This window comes from Lepisosteus oculatus, chromosome 5 (assembly GCF_040954835.1).
Source record: "Lepisosteus oculatus isolate fLepOcu1 chromosome 5, fLepOcu1.hap2, whole genome shotgun sequence".
In the NCBI taxonomy this organism is placed as follows: domain Eukaryota; kingdom Metazoa; phylum Chordata; class Actinopteri; order Semionotiformes; family Lepisosteidae; genus Lepisosteus; species Lepisosteus oculatus.
The window spans coordinates 41,900,443-41,923,666 of NC_090700.1; the positions used below are offsets into that span (position 1 = coordinate 41,900,443).

The 23,224-nt window shown below is 36.5% G+C and overlaps 1 protein-coding gene and 1 long non-coding RNA gene across 3 annotated transcripts in view; one reads left to right on the top strand and one right to left on the bottom strand.

Annotated features, from left to right (window-relative positions):
* Positions 1–23,224, top strand: part of adamts17 (ADAM metallopeptidase with thrombospondin type 1 motif, 17) — a 130,381-nt gene that overhangs the window by 98,677 nt on the left and 8,480 nt on the right. For both annotated transcript variants that reach the window (XM_015342986.2, XM_006628663.3), the window contains exons 20-21: positions 4,031–4,235; positions 13,088–13,240. In XM_015342986.2, the coding sequence (XP_015198472.1) occupies positions 4,031–4,235; positions 13,088–13,240 (358 nt within the window). The remainder of the gene's footprint in view (positions 1–4,030; positions 4,236–13,087; positions 13,241–23,224) is intronic.
* The window catches only part of LOC107076882 (uncharacterized), a 121,974-nt gene that overhangs the window by 40,765 nt on the left and 57,985 nt on the right, over positions 1–23,224 (bottom strand). The window lies entirely within an intron of this gene.

Genomic DNA, 23,224 nt, shown 5'->3' on the forward strand with positions numbered 1-23,224 from the left:
GCCCAGATTTAGAAACTTTTAAATGCATGACATATGATATGTTGTTTAATTTTCTGAAGACTCTTCCACATAGAGGATTCATTCTCAATTTATTGGTGGTAGGCATTCAGGGAAACATGATTGTTAAGATTCAGAATTTATCATTAAATAGAAAACAGAGGGTACAGATAAGGGCTGGTTACTCAAATTAGGTAGATTTAATTAGGGGAGTACCGCTTGGATCTGTACAAGACCCACTGCTGTTCTTAATTAAGGAAAAAGTTAAGGTTTATTCCATGCTAAAGAGAGAAGAAAGGAAACACAACTTTCGGCTGTGGGGTCTTCTTCGGCTGTGAGAAAGACAGGGAAGTCAGCGGAGATTATATCTTCTTAATTTATATCAGTTATCTTGTTGATGTAATAGTTAATAAGCTAGTCAACTTTCTAGATTATTAGGAAGATTGGCAAAAAAATGAAGCAGCAGCAAATTCAATTCAAGATTTGCTGTAGATAATGCAACCAGTTACGGAGGGCTTGTCACAGTGAATAAGCAGATCAGAGATCTCAGAATATGTGCACCCCGTGTCTTGGTAGACCTGATGAGGGGGCTGTGCTCATCACCGCTCTCAGAGGAGAGTGCCTGGAAATGGAGAAATAGTATGAAAAAGTTCCAAAGCCAGCTGTGAGGGGCATGTTCAGAGTGATGGACACGCCTGTTCGCACCTACAGTGGCAGGCACTACCCCAGTGGGATCACATATTCAGAGATCTCTGGTTTCTCTATGCTACTGTCCTATATGATCTCTTATGAAATTGTTGTAACAGAAAGAGTAAGGTTCTGGATCCCGAGATGAAGTAAAACAGATGAGTTTATTGCATGCAAGGAACAATAAAGCCAAAGTCTTGTTTCCCGCAAGAAACAACAAAACCGAAGTATTGTTTAATGTGCCGGTACAAACTTTAGGCTTATATCGTATTTTCTTATCCGCTTCTGACGTCACTCGGTCTTATGGTAAAGAGGGGGTCATGGTATTTGGCCAGTTAAGAGATCCTGGCCAAATGGTCAGTTTAAGATTACACCCCAGGGGTTCCTAGCTTGCATCTGGAATCCTTATCAGTTAACCCCCTTTCCTGCCATAAACTCCAGCTTGTTTTTTAGAAGTCTAATCTTCATGCAGAAAGGACTTAAAATTAACCCCGTCTTCACATCTTGCTTCAAGATCATTACTCAGGTTCCTTGCATCGCCAAGCCATTTACTAGCGGATTCCTGGACTTGATGAGCTTCACACACAGTGTTCGCCCTCTGGCTCATCCCTTTTGGGGAGTAGCAGTAGATGGCCCTTGACTCAGTCAAACTTGTTTGGCCAGACTCAATGTACCGCTTTCTTTACCTTATCAGCACAACAACATCCAAGGATACTACCCTTTGAGGCCTTCACTGCACCTTGATGACAGTGACACTCTTGTTAGGAGCCTCCTCCACCCAGATGACTCACACTCCACAATGGCTATTGGGTCTCTTACCACAAATCAAGCCCCAGACTTCCAGATCCAATTCTAGCCACTGACATTCTCACGATGCCATCAGGCTTGGTCTCACACTCTCAATACACATATGAGTCTCCAGCATCTCACTCTCATGCTCAGGCTTAAACACACTCTCAATACCAAGTCTTCAGCACCTCACTCTCACAGTGAGACTTAATAACACACTTCATTCTCTTCTCTCAGGCTGTGCATACGTAGCTGCCAACGCACCTTTCCCTGTGCCCAGTCCACTCAGCTTTCTCAACCAAATCAGCAGCTCCCACTCAACTCTTATTTACTTCAGAAGTTTACCACTCATTTTCTAACAGAGGTCAGCTGCCAAACGAGCCCTTTCCTTCACCTTCATTCAGCTGACACTGTTGGCCTTTTCTACTTCCTACTTTTCTACTTCCCTCTGAAATTATAGATCTTCCTGGATATTTCTGGGGTTTGGGAACGCACACAGTTTCTCTCCTCAGTCTCCTCCGAGACTGACATGCTCATATCTCGCTGAAAGGAAAAGAAAAGAGACACAATGATTTGGCTCTGGAGCCTTCTTCAGGTGTTAGGAGATAGAAAAACCAGCAGTTAATGAAGCATGGGAGAACAAAAGACAGGGTAGTTAAGAGGAGGTAGTAAATAGGGGAGAAGGATTTTTGACACTTGGGGAGAACTGGAGGAGAGCTGGGAAGTGAAAATCTGCCAGTGAATAAAGAGGATTGAGAGACGAGTCTATCATTGAGAGAACGGGAAAGGTTTGACGCTTGTTTAAGTAAGCCAGAATTACACTGCAGGTTAGTGGAGAACTGAGGTCTTGCCTTGGTGTCCTCTCGGGGAAGTACGACGCTTGCTCTTAAAGACATCTCACTGCTGAATTACGTTAACTCATGATTCTGTTCAGCTGTGGTTGCCTAGCAACACATAGTTTACTCAACAAGGGCTCCGCCTCAAAAAATGGTTTTACAACGATTATACGAATACAACAATTTCGTATTCTGTTGTGTCTGCAAGCATCCTTACAAACATGTTCAGTATTATCTACAGTATATACTGAGATAGAGCATACTGTAGTTTGGTACATGTATATTTTATTAAATACTGTGATTACAGTATTTTGTTTTCTTATAAAAAACTGTTGTCTGTTCATAGGCTACAGTATATAGAATTAAAAGAAAATCTTAATTTATTTTAATTGAATGATTTTTACTGATATCTGTCATGTTAGTTTTCTTTATTTCTTGCAAAGGGAAATGCTTTTTATAATCTTAAACTTCATTTCCTTAAATTTTTATTTGAGAAAATAGACTTTCTCCACACTGATTGACCTCAGCTGGAAGCCACTCAGTTATTCATCCTTTTTTTGCCTCATTTGCCTAAACATATTTTATTCCACTATCTAGTCTCAAACTCAAAGACATTTAAGTTTTTTTTAATAAGAATGCAGTTCATTAACAGCAAGTAATCAAAATAATTTTTACATATTGTTGTATGGTAATGGATTTTCCTTTTAAACCTGGTAGTTGTAGTAAAGTTATCTAGCTTACCTTTTGATATAATCTGTCAAAAGATATTTAGATTTTTTGTTTTAATAGCATTTTTACATAACCCAGTGAAAAATCACAGCGACAAAACCACATTATAGGAATCTGTTAAAAAATATCAGACCTTTAACAACAAATTACAGATCATTAAGCATTCTTCATTAATAAAAGTAGGCAGAAATACAATATTATTTTAGAACATTAATTTGTAAAGAAAACAGTTTAACATTACAGATCATTAAGCATTGTTTATTAATTAAAATATGCCGACATACAATGTTTATTAATCACAAGTCAACATTTGTTGAATTTTTATTTCATGCGTGTTTTGTGGTTTGTGACTTGCACTCTTTTTTCTGGGTGCTCTTTTTAATTTAAATATACATATATTTTAGTATGAATATCATAGTCTCTGGGGAGACTGTTCTTGATATTTGAAGAGGAACCCAGCACTTGTTGGTCTGATTTCATTATAGCCCTTAAAATGCCTAAAAATGCCAATATTGGTATCCCTGTGTGTTGATACATTTTTCTGAGGGATTATGTTCTGAAAACCTACTTACTTCACTCTAACCTACCACGTATGAGTTGTTTGTTCACAATGACATACATTGACCTGATTAGATCTCATTTGTCATTGTACCTGAGTCCCTCCTATGCTGATTTAGTGTAGTCTTCTAATCAAGAAACATCAAGTGTGAACAGAAAAAAAAATGTTTAAGATCTTTTGGACAATCTGGATAAAAAGGTTTCTTGTGTTTAATTCTAATAGATTATTTAGTAGATCAGAGAAATAAGGTGTTGGTTTCTTTTATCATGGGAGCTTCATTATTTATTAAAGGAGGGTAAATGATAACAGTGTGTTGGTCAGCACTCCATTTGCATTCCTGAGCACCTCAGTTCAGTTTTAGTGAGTGAGTTTTATGCCTGTTTGCTCTGACCTGCAGTGATGATTGTGGTCTCTCCTGTCCTGTGATTGGCAGGTGGGTAGCAGGCGAATGGGGCTCCTGTTCTGTCACCTGTGGAAAAGGGCTCCAGCTGCGGGACGTGTATTGTGTGTACCAGCTGCAGAACGGCTCCTACATTAACACCCGAGACCTCTACTGCCTGGGGCCCAAGCCCGCCATGGTGCAGGGCTGTGAGGGTCGGGACTGCCTCACAGTCTGGGAAGCCTCCGAGTGGTCCAAGGTATGACTTTCCCACTGCAGACTGTAGGGTGTTTATTGTGAGAAGCAGTCTCTCTGGGTTTCCAAAACAGAGAGAAAAATGAAGCATCTACAGAAGACACTGCTCGGATGTTAGCATTGTAAAAGTAGAATTTCTTCCCTGAGGAGTTCCCTTTGTTTTTCATTTTGGAAGGAATTTCTATCCAATGCACTTATATGTGTGTATAGTATATCTAAAGTTTGCACAACCTGTTGTTTTAAAGGAAGGCATTTTCAAAATTTTCTTTAGAATGTTAATCCAAACTGTTTAAGGGTATGGTTCTTAGGTCAGGGTACAATGTGAAATGACTTATTTTTACCTTTAGAGGACAGTGTGGCAGTGTTTACATTCCAATAAACAAATGTAATTCAAACCAGATGGTAATATACAATAATAATAATTGCTTACACATACAGTATAAGCACTTTTATGGACACTCCACTCAAAGCGCTTTACAGGTAATGGGGACTCCCCTCCACCACCACCAATGTGCAGCCCCACATGGATGGTCCGACGGCAGCCATAGTGCGCAAGTATGCTCACCATACATTGGCTATAAGTGGGGAGAAGAATAGAGTAATGAAGCCAATTCATAGATGGGGATTATTAGAAAGCCATGATTGGTAAGAGCCAATGGGAAATTTGGCCAGAACGCAGGCACCTTATTTTACAATATAGTGTCCCCGTCACTGTACTTGGGCATTAGCACCCACACAGATCGCAGGGTGAGCTCCCCTTGCTGGGCCCCATTCAAGGTCTCCCATTCAGGTACTGACCAGCTTCAGTGGGCTGCCAGTTGTGAGTTGCAGGGTGCTATGGCTTCTGGCCTAACTTAAGATATAAGTACGTTACAATAAAGTGAGAGTATAGGGATGTTTATGTATACAGTATTTCCAGTATGATTCTTAGATTTGTTTTTATAGTAGATGCTCATGGCAAGTAAACTAAGGAAACATCTTTTAAGATGTATAATGATTTTTCCAGATGTTTGAGCTCTTCAATATCAATATAAGGTTTCTCTTAAGGGCAGGTATTCATTAATGCTAATTCTAAAATGTATGGGCTGCTCACATGTCTAATCAACAGATAAGCAGTTCCAAAGTGTGCTTTTTAAAAGTAAGTGGCACTGCACCGTTCACTCTGCACACCTGTCAGTCATAGCGCATGTCAATCAGTATTCTCCTAAATTTGCAATGTTGTTTCAGATTTGCCAAAACCCACTCTAGACTCACCTGAAACATAGAGTCTGCTGTTAAACTTAAACTGCTGCACATTTTCAGATGTACTCTTTACAAGCTCCACAAACTCTGCTAATGAAATGCTGCTTGGTGGATTTGTGACATGATCCATGCTTAACAGAATGGCTCCACATTTTTCCTCACTAGTGATTTAATAATTTTGATGAAATAGTATAGAATATCTTTGTTTATTGATCCCAGTCATTTGCATGTTAATCATTCAGTTCCATAGTTCCAGACAATGTCATGTGAAATGCTTTTTAATTTAATTTCACTCACATAAGCCAGGGAAAGTTGGACATTCACTTTATCATCATCAACAGATGTAATAGCTTGAATGTCCACATGCTTTTACTAGTGGAATGCAACCTTATCTTATTAAGAAGAACACAGGGACATAACATTAGGGAAATGTAACAGAGCAGCTGAATCTTAGAATGCCTGTGTAAATTTAATCCACTAGAGGGCGGATTAGGAATGCTCCAAAGGGAAAATAAATGTAGTCCTACACATAAGTTTGTAAGAGAGAAATCAAACGCAGATGATTTTCAATAGGTTTCTCTATAAATACGTAAGGAACACAGGAAGAGATAGATCTTGTTGTGATATCAGTCATTTGGTTAGGTTAGTTTTAGAGTCAGCACCAAAGTGAACATTTGATAAAACCTGTTCACCTGTCAGGTTATTGGTTTTGGTTTGTTAGACATAGGTTAAACTTTTAGCTACCACAAATGTGCTTCTTTTGAAAAACGAGGTACAATATAAACTCTCTGGTGGATGGAGCCACTTCAGCTGCTGGTTCAGGTCAAAGGAACCCAGCTTAGTCCATTTTACTGCCTAATTTTACTCATTCAGTCTCTTGTAAGCAGAACTGTTACTATGTTGATCGACACGAGGTTGCGAAGTTGCCCAATACTATGACACTACAGTGATGAAGTTGTATTCCTGAACAAAGCTGTCCTTAAGTGTTTCCAAAATCTTATACATCAAGACCTAATTTATGCAGAGGGTTCACAGGATACATGAAGATTGCTCATAGAGGTGCTCATACATCACTCTTTCATTGCTATCATTGTCATTATTTGATTATTTAGAAATTTAAGCAGAATGTCCTGTACTACAGGCCTGCTGTAAGCTAAAAATGTAATGACAGCTGATTATGCAAAGCAGAAACTTTTCTTAGTGACAGACATAACCTTTTTTATACCACTAGTAAGAAAACCATGGATTAGTACTCCAACTCTGAATCCAATCATCATAGAAAATAAAGCGCTAAAACTGAAAGCAGCTCCAGAACCGTAACTGAGTCTAAGAAATGCAGTAATATCCTTGTTTTAGAAGTCTGCTGAAAACAGAGAGGCACAAACTTAGGGTTTGTTCTCAGAATTTTTTTTCTTGTGTAAACATTCCATTTGAAAAAGTTGGACAATTGAAAGTTACATGAATCTTTGACAGAATGTAAAAAGCTGTGGTGCATTTCCATCATCTGCCCAATTAAGACATAACCATCGACTCAAAGTCAGGTTTCACAGGAAAGAGTTTAAAGTATTCTGTTTTTTACGGTATGTACTGTATAGTATGTGAGAAGTGGTGCTTGTCAAAGGATGAGTTTTTACTAATAATAGAGGATCAATATACAGATGCAGCCATTCAAAATGCATGGTAAAACACTGTACCATGTGAAATTATCTACAGTTTAGCGCGTTATCACAGTAGGTGATTGGTTGGCCAAAAAGACCGACAGTGGTGCGGCGGACCGACTCATGGTGCATTGGTTGTTAGTAAATCGATTGCGTCATTTAATCTCTTTACTGTGCATGTTTAAATCTGCCTAATATTGAATATTAATATGGAATTTTACAACTAAAGGGAATTTTTAGTAATTGAGCATAAAAAGAAAAGGAGCATAAAATGTCTGAAGGTCATAAATGATGTTAATTTAGGAATATTAACACTTTATGTAAACTGTAATTGGCTGGTATTGGTAGTTTAAATAAAAAAACCCACCAGTTTTCCACTTTCTTCATGAACATTTTAAGCATCAAAGTCTTTCATTCGGTTACATACTGTGGTTATTTTGGAAAAGTTTTTACATGCTCCTTCTGACTATATTAAGTTTATTTACTTCATAAAAAGTGATAATGTTTTAACCTTTTCTATGAATATTTGCACTCGTAATCACAGTAAAAAATGCATACTTTATAGAATTTGATTAACAGGGAAAATAATATGGAATCACTTATCTAAAGAAATTATTAACGATATAATTATATTCATATAGTTCAAATTATTACAGTAGTACACTTTCTTTGTAAAAATCTGCATCAATTTGACTCATTCACTCGCGATTACTTGGAAACTTTTTGCCTGACCTGTTCAGTTATAGCTTAAGTTGTAAAATAAATAAAAAAATGTTTTCCACATTGTCACCTCACACCAGGAGGGAAGGAAAAGTGCCTCATTCAAAGGGTGTGGTGTGTTAACACAAACTCTGCTTAACAGAGCTGCTTGTAAGAGCAAGGTGACTTTCTTCTCAATTAAATAAAGCTACAATACAGACAGATTCAGATCTACTGTTCCAAGGCCGTATGGTTTCAAAGTATGTGTGAAATATCTTTTCTTACTCCAGAAAGAGTACTCTTTCTTACTCTAATTCAATCTATTTGTACACATCCGGCTCTGTAAAAAATATAGCCAAAAGGATTGCTGTAAAGGTTAAATTCCAAGCTGAAAAGACAAGACTCAACGTGTCTTCTCTAACTCTTAAGTTTACAGCTCGTCCATGGTCATTCATTATTTATATTGTAACGAACGGCACGTAAACAGATGATACCGGTTGCAGCGTGGTGACAGTACAGCACTCTTTTTTCCCTCATTTAACTTAAAGAATTGCGTGAAGAAATTCTAAATCACAAAACCATCACTTATAATAATTCATCCAGACACACTCACACCGTAGCCAACAACAAGCTGTAATAGTTGACTGTTTTTATATATTCAGCTATGTAAGAAACAAAATAATTCTCTGATCGGGCTTTGAAAAAATTCAAAAAGGAGCAAAAGCCACTCGTCCTAAACCTGACTTGGGTCATAAATTCCAGCGCTGATCTTACAAATGGACTAATAAGAGTGTGAATGCTAGCCCTTACCCTAACTGGGCTGTCAATTGAGCATTTCCACATTCTATATATGAACTTCTCTAGACATCAGATTTTGACATGTTCCCCAAACCAAAAATGATGATTGGGAAACAATCAAGACCATTGATCAAAGCTCTTGCAAGTGAATGAGATTCAATAATGCTTGGTTTCAACTTAAGATCTGACCGACTCAGTTTTGGGATACAATTACCATGTGGTGCTCCTCACCATCCAAGGCCCAGAGAGTTTCAGAAAAAAAAATTGAGATAGGAGCAAACACCACTGGTCCTAAACCTGAATTGGGTCCCAATATCCAGTGCTGATCTTAAAAATTGTCTAAGTAGTATATGAATGCTAACCCTAACCCTGTCTGCGCTGTCAACTGAGCATTTCCATGATCTACAGTATAAACATGACAATGGAATATTTCACACGGGTTTTTAGAATAGAAGATTAAATATTCCCCATGTTATAGAATTTCTTTTGGTATTGGCTACTTTTAACATAACTAATACTGAGGTTCTACATGGGATGGAGCAATTAATACATTACCAGGATTTTTACGGACATTGCTAAGACAATGGATGTTCTTCAAGCTAGGGTATTTCACCTCTCACTTAAAATGTGATTGATTTGACAATTGCAGATCTAACACCAATTTTTAAAAAGGAGGGCAGAACTGAACCAAATAACTATAGAACAATCAGTCTTACAGGTATTGCTAATTTTGGATAATACCTAGAAATCAATTACTTTTAAGGGAAAGCCGACATGGATTTTGAAATGGAAGGTCTTATTTAACCAATTCATGAGAAATTTTGAAGCAAGCAATAAGAGTTTTAGACAATTTCTGCAGATTTGTTTTAACTAATACATCATTGAATGATCTTGTTGGTATTCCAATACCCTGCTACTGATTTATTGATCTGATTTATTTTACGTGCAGTTTTGGGCTAAATAGTGGTATTTCTTATTTTCTGTTGTAGTTCAGTCACTGATTCATGTATTTTGTGAGATGCAGTTAAGTACTTTGTTACAGATATTTTATTGTAAATTGTTAACCAAAACTGCCTTGGTCAGTGCTCCACAGACTACAACAAAAGCGCCCACAAAGTTGGCTTTTCTAGACTATGCTCTATAACGTATTTTTTTCAGAGGCCACTGTGCTGAAAATCAACCTCATTAAAAAATAATTACATTTTGAATAAAAGTTTGGCTTTCTAACCACCTCCTATTCCTTTACAGATGTCGTCGTTCACCTCAGACGGCCATGATCACACTGATCTCTCCGTCTCTGTTCTCAAAGAAGGGTTTCTCAACTCCCATAGCAGAAAAACAACAGAAACGAAACTCATCCTGAAACTAGGTTCACACCATCCCCCTTCTCTCAATGACTCACTTGTTTTCATGTAATCTTCTCTATTCTCATGCAGGTTTTGACTTCACGCTTCTGCACTTTGTACTTCCTGAGTGGCCTCTCTGCCTCCCTGCTCCTCCTGCCTCCTTCCCTCTCCCAGCTTTTGTTCTTCTGTGCTTTGCTGTCTGCCCTGTCTTTCTCACACCTGAAGAAGGTTTCACAGCCGAAACGTTGTGTTTTCTCTATTCTCTTTTCAGCATGGAATAAATCTATTACTTGTTCTTTTGCAGACTATGCATGTTGACGCAGCTACCCACCTGAATTACATTTTGAAGCTCCACTGAAATGAATATTTTGCTAAATGTCTATTCTTTATATCAACAAAAAAGGAATTACATATACACTACAGACTAACTTGTAATTGTGCATGTTTTACTCTAAAATCTACAGTTCAGACATTTAGTTTTATCCGGGAAAGTGCACCTGTTTTCTCCAGTCTTTTCATTTACCAATACCATACTCATGCTGTAGAGAACAGCTGTGCTAGAGGTGCCTATATTCATTTCTGAGCTAAATGATCCAGTTTAGGACTGACAAAGATACAGTAAATCTTCTGTCATCCCTCCTGGATTTTATCTGTCAAATTGAAGGGATTAGGTCCTTTTTATGCTTATCATAATACATAGTCATTAAGAAGAGCCCTTTTTGGACGGGTGTTAAAACCATCATTAGTATATCTATAATTCCAATAAGATGTACATTCCAAACTTTGTGAGAACTATCATTTCATCTCTCTGATTTGCTTGGATGCCAAGCTATATGCTAAGATATTTTCATGCAAGCTAGAGGCATATATTATATGTTCAAATTAGTTCCCATGACCAGACCAACTTAATTAAAGGTGTCCTTGCTCCTGAAGTTTGCTGCCTTCTGCACATGATGGATGCCAATACAGACATTGTCTCCCCCTGTGCCATTCTGTCATTAGATGCTGAAAAGGCTTTTGATCAGCTTTGCTATTTATAATTGGCCCTTGGAACCAGGTTTTATATTTTCTTAATTAAATTTCACAGTGGAGTGTCTATGACTGTAATACTGTTCAAATACCTTAGACACCTTAGAATTGAGTTACTTTTCTTTACATGCAATTACAACAATGATGATAATGAAGCTCAAAGTGCTGTATAATGGCCCACACAATAAACAATAGAAACAAAAGTGAAAGAAAAACTGTACAACAAATAAGACTAAATCACACATTACCTTTGGTTAAAAGTCTTAGTTTTGACAATGTGAGCAGTTGCAGAATCTCTAATGGATTTGGACTCCACAGCCGTGGTGCTGCATATGAAAAGCTTAGTTGTCCATTGTGTGGAGGCCAGACTTCAACTAAGTAAGAATGCAAGAACCCATAGATCTCAGGTTAAGATTTTCATAGTGCAGTAATTCCTAAAGATAATCCTGTGTTTAGATGTGAGGAAAAGAAATGTAAAGTCTACTCTAAATTTTCCTGGGAGTAAGTGCAATTTCAAAGCATGTGACTGATACAGAGTACTTCTATCTTACATGGGCCACTGAATTCTGGACATAGAAAAGCCTTTTAGTACCTTAGAAGATTTTTCAGTAAGCAAGGCTACCATTGTCTTAACTTGATTAAATAAATGCATGTAGAAATATCTCAATATAAGACAGACAAGGATAAAAAAATAGCTTTTTTAGCCAGGTAAACACTGACATGAACAAATTGACTATTTTAACAAATTTACCAAATTCTCTTCAAGCTCACATATTTTTTAAATAAAATCAACATGCATCTTTTTTATTCTATGATTTCTATATCTTTATATGTACACTATGCATTCTATTCATGAATGGGACTGCATTCTGGAATTACAGAATTCATACGGAATGGAAACGACTGCAATGTTAAATATTCCATTCTACATCAGGAAAGTTCTTCAGGAGGCCTGGCTTTATTTATACACTTCTGTTATGCATGCATTGTCTGTATTGTTTAACCCTGAAAGCCTGATCTTTTCATAGTAATCAAAATTTGATTTATATTGAGGTATTTCTTAGATAATTATAAATTACTGCGCAGTTAATTTCCCTATTTTGTACATGTGCAAACTGCATACACGCAATTCCCATTTCTCTTTTCCATACTGAAGTGACAAAGGAATTCACATTTTAACAGATATTTTTAACTGTTATGGTCTTTGCTCATTCAGGATGTGTAATTGCAACATGAGCTTCTGGCTTTCCTTCCCATTCTGCAATGTGTGTTTATGGTGTCACCTGGGGGGTGGCCTCAGGAGCAAAACAAAATGGCTTCCTACTGTCTGTCTTTTTGTAACAATCTTCATATAAACCCACTTACATTTCCTTCAAGGATACAAGATGTATCCAACCCCAGAGTTGTATCATAAGTATCATTATACCTCTTTTGGGACTATCTGTAGGTTGCTGAGATCTGGAAACTAGTCTTTTCTTGTTTGCTACATGTATTCTGCATAGGAATATATTGTGATGGCACATGGTACAATGCTACATGGTGACTCTAATCTGGGATTTATGCAGCTACAGAAATTAATTTGTTGATATGCTGTGACTGTGGCTGAAAAGATGCCTGAGAAAGTTCTTAGGTAGAAACATAGAGGAGAGTAACACTGAGGGGGGTGAGTAAGGTGTGCATATGGAGTAGGCAAAATGTTATTCTCTTGTCTTTTTAGTTGTAATTTGTTGGAAAACACAATAAGATAAAAAAGTAAAATAACTTTGGAGCAGAATAATCATAGTAGAATACAGCATATGCCCACTGCAGTGATTATGGAGGGGGATATGTTATTATTCAACATTAAAAACTGCACATCATAATGAGCAATTGTCCTTCCAAAAAAGTTCTGCAAAAAATGCAGTAGTTTCCTATTATGTCAGGGATCACTAAACTACTAAACTACTCTCCTAGAAGAGTGCTGTACTCCATTTTATTAAAAAAGCAAATTTTCTGTGAGAAAAGGTTAATGCAATGCAACACTGTTACCGGAGGGGGTTCTTTAATGAGTAACACTGTCCCCGTCTCCACCCTGTCTTGGTCAGTGCTCTACAGACTGCGGCAAAGGCACCCACAGGCGCACCGTTTCCTGCAGCAACCCCCAGGGAAGATGTGACCCAACCACCCGGCCTCCTGAGGTGGAGGAGTGCGAGGATCACTCTAAGTGTTATGAGTGGAAGACTGGAGAGTGGTCAAAGGTATGGTAAAGTACAGGAAAGCACACTCAGTCCTCTCTCAAGCTTGCGATAATTTTGGTCTCATGCATTCTGGGGCATTTTCACACATTTTTATAGTGTTGGTATTTTTACATATACTTTCAGACCATAACAAATGCATGTGCTTTAAAACCACATTCCCTGTATCAGAAGAAAAGAAACAAACTAGGGGGTTTGGGAAGAAACAAATCACCTGCTTTTTAGAACTAATAAAAATTGTAATTAATTGCTTTTAACCTTTTTTTATGCAAACACCGGGTCAAGTACTGTATACCCACTAAAAAAAATACACAATTACAGAAGCATCTGGTGCAAAATGCTCAAAAAACAAATAATACATTTGTTAACAAAGACAAAATTTTGCCATCAACAGAGGTATTGTAACCAGAGTTACTTGGACCACAGCTCATGTTCACAATCAGAAACCATATCTCTTGGCATGTCCAAGGAGAAACCTCCATTTTCTTACTCGAGTTTGTGTTTCTTTCTTGCTGAAATCATTAGTGTTTCTTAAGCTTCTTAGCTGTTAGACTTAGAAATAAAGATAATGATAAAAAATGAATACATGCAATCATTATAGGTATTGTATTTACAAAATCTCAATCCTGCTTAAATTAATTTAGCCTTGAGGTATGTAAACAAAGTGCAATTGAGTGCAGCTCAACCAAGATCAGACTATATCCTGCAGCACACTTTGCTATCAAGCTAATATACACACATAATTAAAAGATAGCAAACATTCTAGTTTAATTAGTAGTGAAATTATTCTTGTAGATCCTGCAAAGGATGTAATCCATATTCATATATTGCACATGCTCCTCTGTAGAACCTCAACTCGTTTTCTCCAGTTCTTTGAAAGCCTTCCTGGGTATTCATATTTTTTTCTTTCAACTCTGAAGCTCAAGCTCTTACTTCAGATATTCCCAGTTTTATTTGTTGAGAAGTATGTGTTTCATTGACACAACTGTTTTCGGATTGTCTGGTTTAGCTTCTTCAGTATTTCTGGTTATTTCATCTGTATTAGGACAAATGGGGTGCGGGGCAGCAGGAAATTGGAAAGCCAGAGCAAGACTAATTGAAATATGCCATTAGAATGCACCAGGTCATTTGATACATGACTTGTGAGGCTGACATCTGCAATAGATTGCAGATGGCATGATTTTCAGAGGTGCTGCCCTAATGGGGTCTGACATGTTTTGTTTGCAGTTCTACTGGAGATCTAGTGCCTATGTTATTAACACAGCTGCTTACTAACGTCATGCATTCAAAATACAACACACTCATGTTTTACACAGTAGTTAGGTTCCTGTCATAGCACAGAATCGCATATAACAAGAACGCCCACTTACAGTAGATCCTCCTATTTCCCTCCCTTGAACAAATTAAATCAATCATAAGTGTATTACTTCAGGTGGGTAGCTGCTTCAGCATGTGTAGGCTGCAAAGGAACAAGTAATAGGTTTATTCCATGCTGAAAAAAAAAGAAGAAAGAGAACACAACATTTTGGCCGTGGAGCCTTCTTCAGGTGTGAAAAGGCATAGTGGGTCGCAGCAGCAGCTGTAGGCGGTAGTAGTTCAGGTGGGTAGCTGCGTCAGCATGCGTAGGTGTATGTATGTAGTATTACGAAAACAGTAATGCAGTAAATACAATAATGTACAGTATACAAAATAGGTCAAATAAAATTTAATATAAAAATGCAGGGAACAATGCAGATGCATAGCTGTCACAAATAGCCTTCTGTAGTGTAAGAATGAATTTCTGCAAGGCCTTCTTCGCCACACACAGAGCTATTCCTCTTATTTTGCAGATCTGAAAAGTTCCTTATTGCAGTAGATGTCAGGTTTATATCAAATTGATCATTTTTCTTTCATTAATCTCAAATAATTAAGGGAAATGCATTTGGGATTATACAAAGATAACTATTTTACCTTAGAATACTTTTACTGTACCGTACATGTCTTTTGATAAGGATGGTTTTTTGCATAAACTTCCCTGAAGGTGGTAATAGCTCATGGCCAAGGTAAAACAATTGTGCCCTATCTCCTTTAATTTGCAAATTCTGCTAGTGCATTAAACAGAACTCTTTTAGATCTTTAAACCCAATTCAGACCCCTTTAGTTCAAACCCAATAAGACATAGCCTGTACTCAACACTGCCAGGAGATGTGACGCTTTTCCAGATCAAACAGTGGACTCCCACATTGCTTCTGAAAGGTGTCTACTTTTCCATATTTCCTAAAGAAATCTATGCTGATTCATTTGTTAAATTCCTTGTGAAATGTATCACATTCCTTGTTAACATTTTAGAATTGAAGAGGCACCCGGCCAGTTTTATGGAATTTCTTACAGTGCATTTCAGCTTGTGCCATATTTTGCAGAAGGAAAATGAGTGGAAACAAATTTGTCCTTACTTTGTAGACTCAAGGGCAGTACATTGACCATGGGACTGGAACAATAACACATTTTTTTCATTTAACTGAGGCTGGAATCTTGATGTAGTGTCCTTGCTTTTTAAACTCGATAATAATCCGTAAGAAAATATTTAAAGTCTGTCATCTGTTTTGTAACTCCACAGAGTATACACCCAAATCACATCTAATCTTGGATGATGAATAAATGTTAATTGCACTTTTAATTCATTTACACTGTTAGGTACTGTTCTGTTACTGTTCTAGATCTGTTACTGTGACAGATCACCCTTTGAAGTTAGCTGAGTGTGGAGAATCTGCACACATTAGAACCCTTATTTATTCGAAATAATGTGGTGACTGGACCAACACTGTTATATTTTAACCTTATTGAGTCTTTCGGAATTCGGTACTCCGAAATTTCGGAATTACTGTATTCACCTTTCTCCATCTTGTACCTTGAGAATAAGTAGCAGTGAAATTAAAATGTTTCCTCAACCAATTGCGGAACCACTCTACTGCTTTCATTACCTTACTGGCAGGCCAGCACAGCAACGACTGAGGCTGCTACTCCATGAGAGATTTCCCTCCTCTCCTCTAGACCATTTCTGTCTAGGAGTCTCCCTACTCCCTGAAAACTAGATGGAGCCTTTAACCTTCCACTTCTAAACAACTATCTCTGTAACCTCAACCAAATATCTCACCCAAACCTGAGCAAACCATTATTAGAATTCCCAACGCAAAACGTCTAAAAGAAAGACCCAATCTCTTGCTAAAATCTGAGCCGACTTTTCCCTCAGACAGCCCTGTCCTTTCCCTAGAATAGTCTGTCCGTAAACCCCCCCCCCCCCAACACCCTTTGGGATTGCTGCTGTACAACCCGTACTTTCTGGGGTTTGATCTTCACCCTCTTGGTATCTCACTGCAAGACCCAGATTCTCGCTGCCACAGCTGACTGCAAGGATATTACCCATAACTCTAAGTCTCACTGCAAGACCTAACCAGGAGTCTTACTTCAGAAATCTTGTAACTGGGCTCTCACTGTGAGACTCATTAGCTCACTGTCACACCTGACACTGAGGGTATAACCCAAACCTGAGCAAAAACCATCTTCTCCCTGAACTCTTATATAGGGAAAACTGGCCTCACACAGGTGACACCCTTTATAATTTATTAAATATTTTAGATTACATTTTCTCTGTGTATCTGAAGTATTTTTATTCCTTCCACTGGTGGACTAACCCATACTTTACACTCTAGATCCAGCTTGTTTTCTATACTTACAGTGAAACAGAACAGAAACTAGAAAAAATAATACATGGATCTCAGTTTGCCCTTGTTCAATTAAGGTGAAGGACAGAGTGACAACATGGAATCCAGTAATTAGACTAAAACTGAATTTAAAAATTATGAAGATGAAAGCAACAAGACTATGGTATCTATCAACATTATAAAAGTACACAAATACTGTAGCCAATTTTGTTGGGTGATTTGTACATACAGGTAACCATTGCCATTATAGGCTTAGGGAGCCTAGAGGAAATGTATTTAGAGCAAGACCAAGCAGGTACTGTAAATGGTATCATAACAGAGAACGAAAGACTAGTTACATGATCACCAGGAACAAAAATGTCATGGGTCTCCCAGACTGTATTACTTGGGACACAAAAATGTTCTACCATTCCAAGTTTTAAATGTATAAGAGTTCCAGACACTTGCTGTCTGAGCCTGGTATCTTCCGTACTCATAAATACTGTATAAGAAATGCATTTAGTAAATATTGGTATTTGGGCATTAATCAGTGAACACCATCTTTAGGAAATACAACCCTATGAATATGAATAATCATGTCATTAAAACATTTCATTAATAATACATTAATGATACTAATATATAAACTAGCTTGGCAATGATTTTTACTAAGTTTTACAGGTTATTGGTTCCAAATTTGCTTTAACATATACTTAGCAAATTACATCCTTTATTTTTTAATTACCTTACCAACCCATTATCAGTATATGGCTTTCTATGGGTATTCTAGAATTGCAATGATATTTACTGTGTAAGGATTTATAAGATTGTGCCATGCAAGGGGTTCTTTTTGCTAGAGTACATAGAGGTCTTAATTATGTTCCATAATGGCCTACATTATGCACTTATTATGGTGTTATACATAACTTTTATTTGATCAGAGGGACAAGTCAAAAGTCATATACTGTACAGCTAATACAATCATGTGGTTAATCAGCTGTATTCAGTTGTGAACTGTAATTACCATAGCCTACTATTACTTTGTAATTATTCATCAGCCATTTGATCAAATTATGAGATATGATTGGCTTAAAGCAGCTATGTATTTTTTTTAATATAGTAATTTGTTACATCAATCTTGATGAATAAGGTATCCTGGATGCATACACAAAGATTCATTTCAATCATCCACATACTCAGAGAAAATGTTCCTTGAATGTTTTTTTTAACAAATCCAGAATGATGGACATACCGTTGTATTTCCATTGGTTGTAAAGAAGAATCATTTTCAAAATTGTGACCTCCTTCAGTAAATTCATGGTATTGCATCATGTGACCAGACCTTGAAATTTCACTTGCAAATTCACTGAAGATCCATGTGAGTTGTGGCACAGCTTGAAGTTTAGTAAATCTTGTTCACCATACCACTAAGATGCAGTATATGCTACTTACATAGACTTTATATTAGATTGATTTGTGGCTACAGTATTTTTTAAGAGAGCAACCTCTATGATGTTTTAATTTAGATATTTTAAAATTTCTTAAATTGTCAAAAATCCAAAATGTTCCATGTGATCTGGTATACATTTCACTTTATGTGACTGCTTCATATACTGTACGCCTTTTCAATTCTGCTGAATAGTGAAAGTAAAACAAAACAAGGAAGTGCATTTAGAGCAAGACCAAGCAGGTACTGTAAATGGTACCATAACAGAGAACGAGAATACAAAATGTAGTGTTTTTTAACAACTTGGTTGCTTGTTACAATTATGTAATTCTCTTCATAAGCTCAGCACATTAGTTCATTTCTGTGTGCTTTTTCCATGAATTTCACTAGGCTTGACATTCAAGAGGTATAATCTCCTCATTACCTGTGCCCAATCAAGACTTTAATGAGGTGATTTAGTGCTTATGTAGTTGTCAAAAAGTATTTGAGTGTAATCACTGTCAAATATTAACAATTGAAATTACGCCAAAAAACATTTGATTAAAATCCAAATCTGTATGGTTTATTTTTTCTAAAATGTACATAAATAGATTAAAACATTTTTTAATGCTCAGTATATTAATGTTTGTAGAATACTTTTTTTGAAGGCTTAACTTAGTGTAATCATTATCTGGCAACATTTTTGCAAACCTTATGAAATAGTACAAAATAGTATTTGGATTACTTGACAGTATGAGGTAGACTATTAGTATGTTTGGAAATTTAGGCCAGTGATATTCCCCTTTCCTGTCTCAGTAATAAAGTGTATTAGATTTCCACTCCTACAGTGTTATTTCGCCTTACTCATAATCCTTTTTTTGTGCTGTAATTTAATATTGGGTTTAATGGATACATTTTTAAGAACAAATACCAAACATGCATTTGATGGTCATTTCAGCTGGGTGATAAGAGACCGTGAAATCACTTTCACGTGTAAGAATAATGAAGTGAATTGGTTTGTTTCTCCCCTTCTGCTTCCCCAGAAGGTCAGATCTTCATGTTGCAGCATAATCTTTGTGACCACATCTGTTTTTATGATTAAAAATGCTGACAAACTTTAGAAGCTTGTTTCTCAAAATGGCAGAATAACTAAATGTTAAATTCTACCCTAGAGCTTAACAAATCTGTAAAACACATCAAGTCTCTCAAAGCAAAATTACGGGCAAGATAATGTAACATTGGAGTTAATTTCAAAAGGCTGTCTCTCAGCAATAAGATGCAAACAGTGGTCGGTGCTATAGATCGAACTGCACCCTAGTTTAAAACCCCTACACAAGAGCTTGTTTCCTAGTCTGTGGGTAGGAGAGATTTGACTGTACAGGTATATGTACTCTGTGTAAAATTGTTTTTTCAAACAACAACAGAAATCCAGTTAAAGATTACCAAATGTGGTTTAGTTGTTTTTATTTTAAAAGGAAAGAACATCCAGCATTAGGCAAGTCCTTAGAAGAAGATTTCATGAAAGATTTTCCTGAATTTCATGTAAAACACCAAATTATTTAATCTATTCCATTCTTCAGCATCAGTTGTCTTTTCTAAACATGCTCCAAGTTAGGAACCAAAGTACCAGATTTCTAAGACACTCTCATAAATTGCTTCCTGTAATTGCAGATATTGTGGTATTAATGATTTTCTTTAATAAACTCCAAGAAGAGGACTATAAGTAATTATTGCTTTTTGTATAAATGCACACTAGGGATTCATAATTTTTAACTACATTAGATGACAAGAAATGCACTATGTTGAATATTCTATTTGTATAGCACAGATAGCCAATATACAGACCTAAAAGAAAAAAAACTTTAGGCTGTAACACGTAGCAATACAGTTGGTAATTACTGTAAGCTTTGAAATCAAATGCATTGAATTGTACTGATAGCCATTTAACGAAGCTGCTTTTTAGTACTGCCTTTGTCAACGATATAAAAAGGCATCAGATTGCCTATTGGAAAGATGAAAGAGCTCAACATTATTTGTCTCTTTGAATTAAAGGGACATATACTGTACTAGTGCGTCATTTCATCTTATGTTATTATACCACGTAGCATCTGCATTTGAATTTTTAGTTTTTACAACTATTTTTGTCAGGGTAAGGATTCCAAACTGTTTTTTGTAGAATGTGAGCCAGGAATTCTGGGATAAAGGGCTTATTTGTGTACTGGGCTGTGTGTATACCAGATGGAAAGTCATGTCACAGCTGTGAAGTTTAACTCTCTGTTATAATGGCTGGGCTGCTTACATAACCACAATGGGGAAGTGATCATGTCATGTATCATGTCATTTTACTGCACATTGATATTCTCTCAATCTGGTTCTGCTGTTATAAATGTCTGACAAATATAAAACACAGTATAAATAAAAAATACAATGAAATCTTGTTCTTTTTGATGCTTGTATGCAATGTCAGTGATGTCACAGAATCATCTCAGAGATTAAATATTCTCAGCCACATTTTTCTCAGAGAAAAAAAACAGATCTGATACAATTTTGACATCCAAAGCAATGCAATACTCTGATCTTTTACATTTTGGTGTGCTAAAATACAACTTGTGGCCATCTTAATATTGGTAAAAGCACACAATATTTGCACTTTTCAAACATTTACCAATTAAGAATACAATAATTTATTTTCTAGTTTCCAGCATTTGTTTAGGTTTCTGAGTACCAACTTCAAAATCATACCTGCGTACTATGTCTCCTACTAATTTTTCCACTTGTGTTCTCCGATTCCTGTGTCTTCTGTCACGTGCTTGAAAGCCTCTCTCAAGCACATGGTAGCATATCCAGGGCTTATGTTCACTCTCTATAAATAGAGTCTTTTCACACATTCTCCTATATTTTAGCCTTTCGATCTGCATGTCTGAAGTGGTCTAAGCTTTATACAGAAATGATTCTGATGTAAACATTTAATGGTTTCTTTATGATGTAATTGATTATGTGATTTATCAAGTTGTGATTGATACTGTAGTTTCAGTGCCTTGTTGTTTCTTTGCCTTATCTGTTGGAAATTTAAACAAATGTACTCATGGCACATGGTTGCATTTAGAACACATTTCTTCTTTTATTCTCTCTGTAAATCTGTGAGCTGCTTGATGACTGTGGATAAGTGTTAGTGCAACTTTTCCTTGTTAGTTGTATAATGTAGTCTTGCACAGATAACCAGTAGGAGTAATAAAGTTGCACTGAACAGTCACCACCTGAAAAGCCATCAAAATGCAAACTCTGGTTTCTGGTTCAAACAGGTTCTCAGCATTTCATTCAAGTTCTGAACATGTGTCTGTGCTCCAGATGGACTTGCGTTTGCACGTTACTTGTTCTGGAACTACAGTCTACACATAGGGGCCCACAGACTGCCTCAAAGGTCAAAAGTGTTTAAAGACCCAAAAGCTTAAACTGAATCTCTTTTTACAAAGAAAGTATGTTTTGTTGTGCATACACATAGGTATAGGTACCCCACCACCACCATTTATTGATATTGAGTTAAGGTTTACAGTAGGTTAGGAATATTTTTAAATGTTTTTCAGGTTTTACCTGGTTGAAGGTAATGAAACAATCCTAGTAAAAGATTTTAAAATAATTCTAAATAATAAGTTAAAGCTCTCCCTCTTTTCAATGGTATTTGTGCTGTAATGTGCTACAGTTTAATTATACAGTATGTTTTCATTGAATGTGAAAGTTCCTGCTTGTAAAGCCCTTGAAGCGAGTCATAGAAATAAATGAATGTATACAAGATAAAGGCTAAGCAGTGACATCCTTTTGCTTTCTCAACAAGAAAGCAAAGAAAAGATGTTTCTATTGCCATAGTAATTGTAAATTTTTAAAAATGTACGTGCATCTTATTAATGTCATCTGCATGAGGTGAAGAAAAATTAGTTTGTTTGTTTAAAACTATTATCAAAGCACTCTATTCCTAAAGCAAGATGGCATCCTGATTAAATTTATTCTTACAATATTGAAGGATAAGTTTATTATAATGCATTAAAAAGTCATTGAGATAAACATATTCACTTTAAATAAATATGGCATTCATTTATTAGCAATGTATTCAAGCACAGCCAAGTGGCAGACTGCCACCCTTGTGTACTGGGTTTATATCTCTGTTACCAGTCATCAAACAGATTAAACTTATCTGTATTCCTTCAACATTTTTACTTAACTTCAGCTTGTCTAAATAACAGATGGCGAAATAATAAAGGGCATGATTCTGTAATCATTTCCCCACTTTTCTTAACAAAATCTGCATTTGCATTACAATAATGTTTAGTAATTACTCTCAGTATTTTACCCAACTTTTTCAATGGGTCCATTTTATACAGTATATACAGTATTAAAATTATTACTTATAATAATTTTTAAGGCAGAGTAAATGCTGACATTCAAAATGGTCATTTGTAGCAAATGGGGTATTTGAAAAGGGGACCCCTTCTTTATTATTTATTATTTATATTGATTTGTTAATTTGCTTTTCAGTCCTAATTGATATGTTGAGACTTTTAAACACAAAGAGACTTCTAACAAACATCACCTCCACGACCACTCAGCCCATGCAAGGTACATACTGTAGGAACATCTGTGAAAACATGTGGTATAATATTCACCTGCAAGAAAGCATCTAGTTTATTCAAAATGAAGTTGTCACTGGAGAATTTACAATGCCAAACTGTTATTACTCAAATTGACATCTTTGAGTTTCAGCATGAGAAAGAGACAGGCATTGGAGTTATCAGTTCCTTTTTCAGTGAGGAGTCAAGAACTGAGGACATCTGCAGCAATGTTGAATATGTTTGAGCCCCACAGGGGGCAGGATGGGAACTGCAAGCC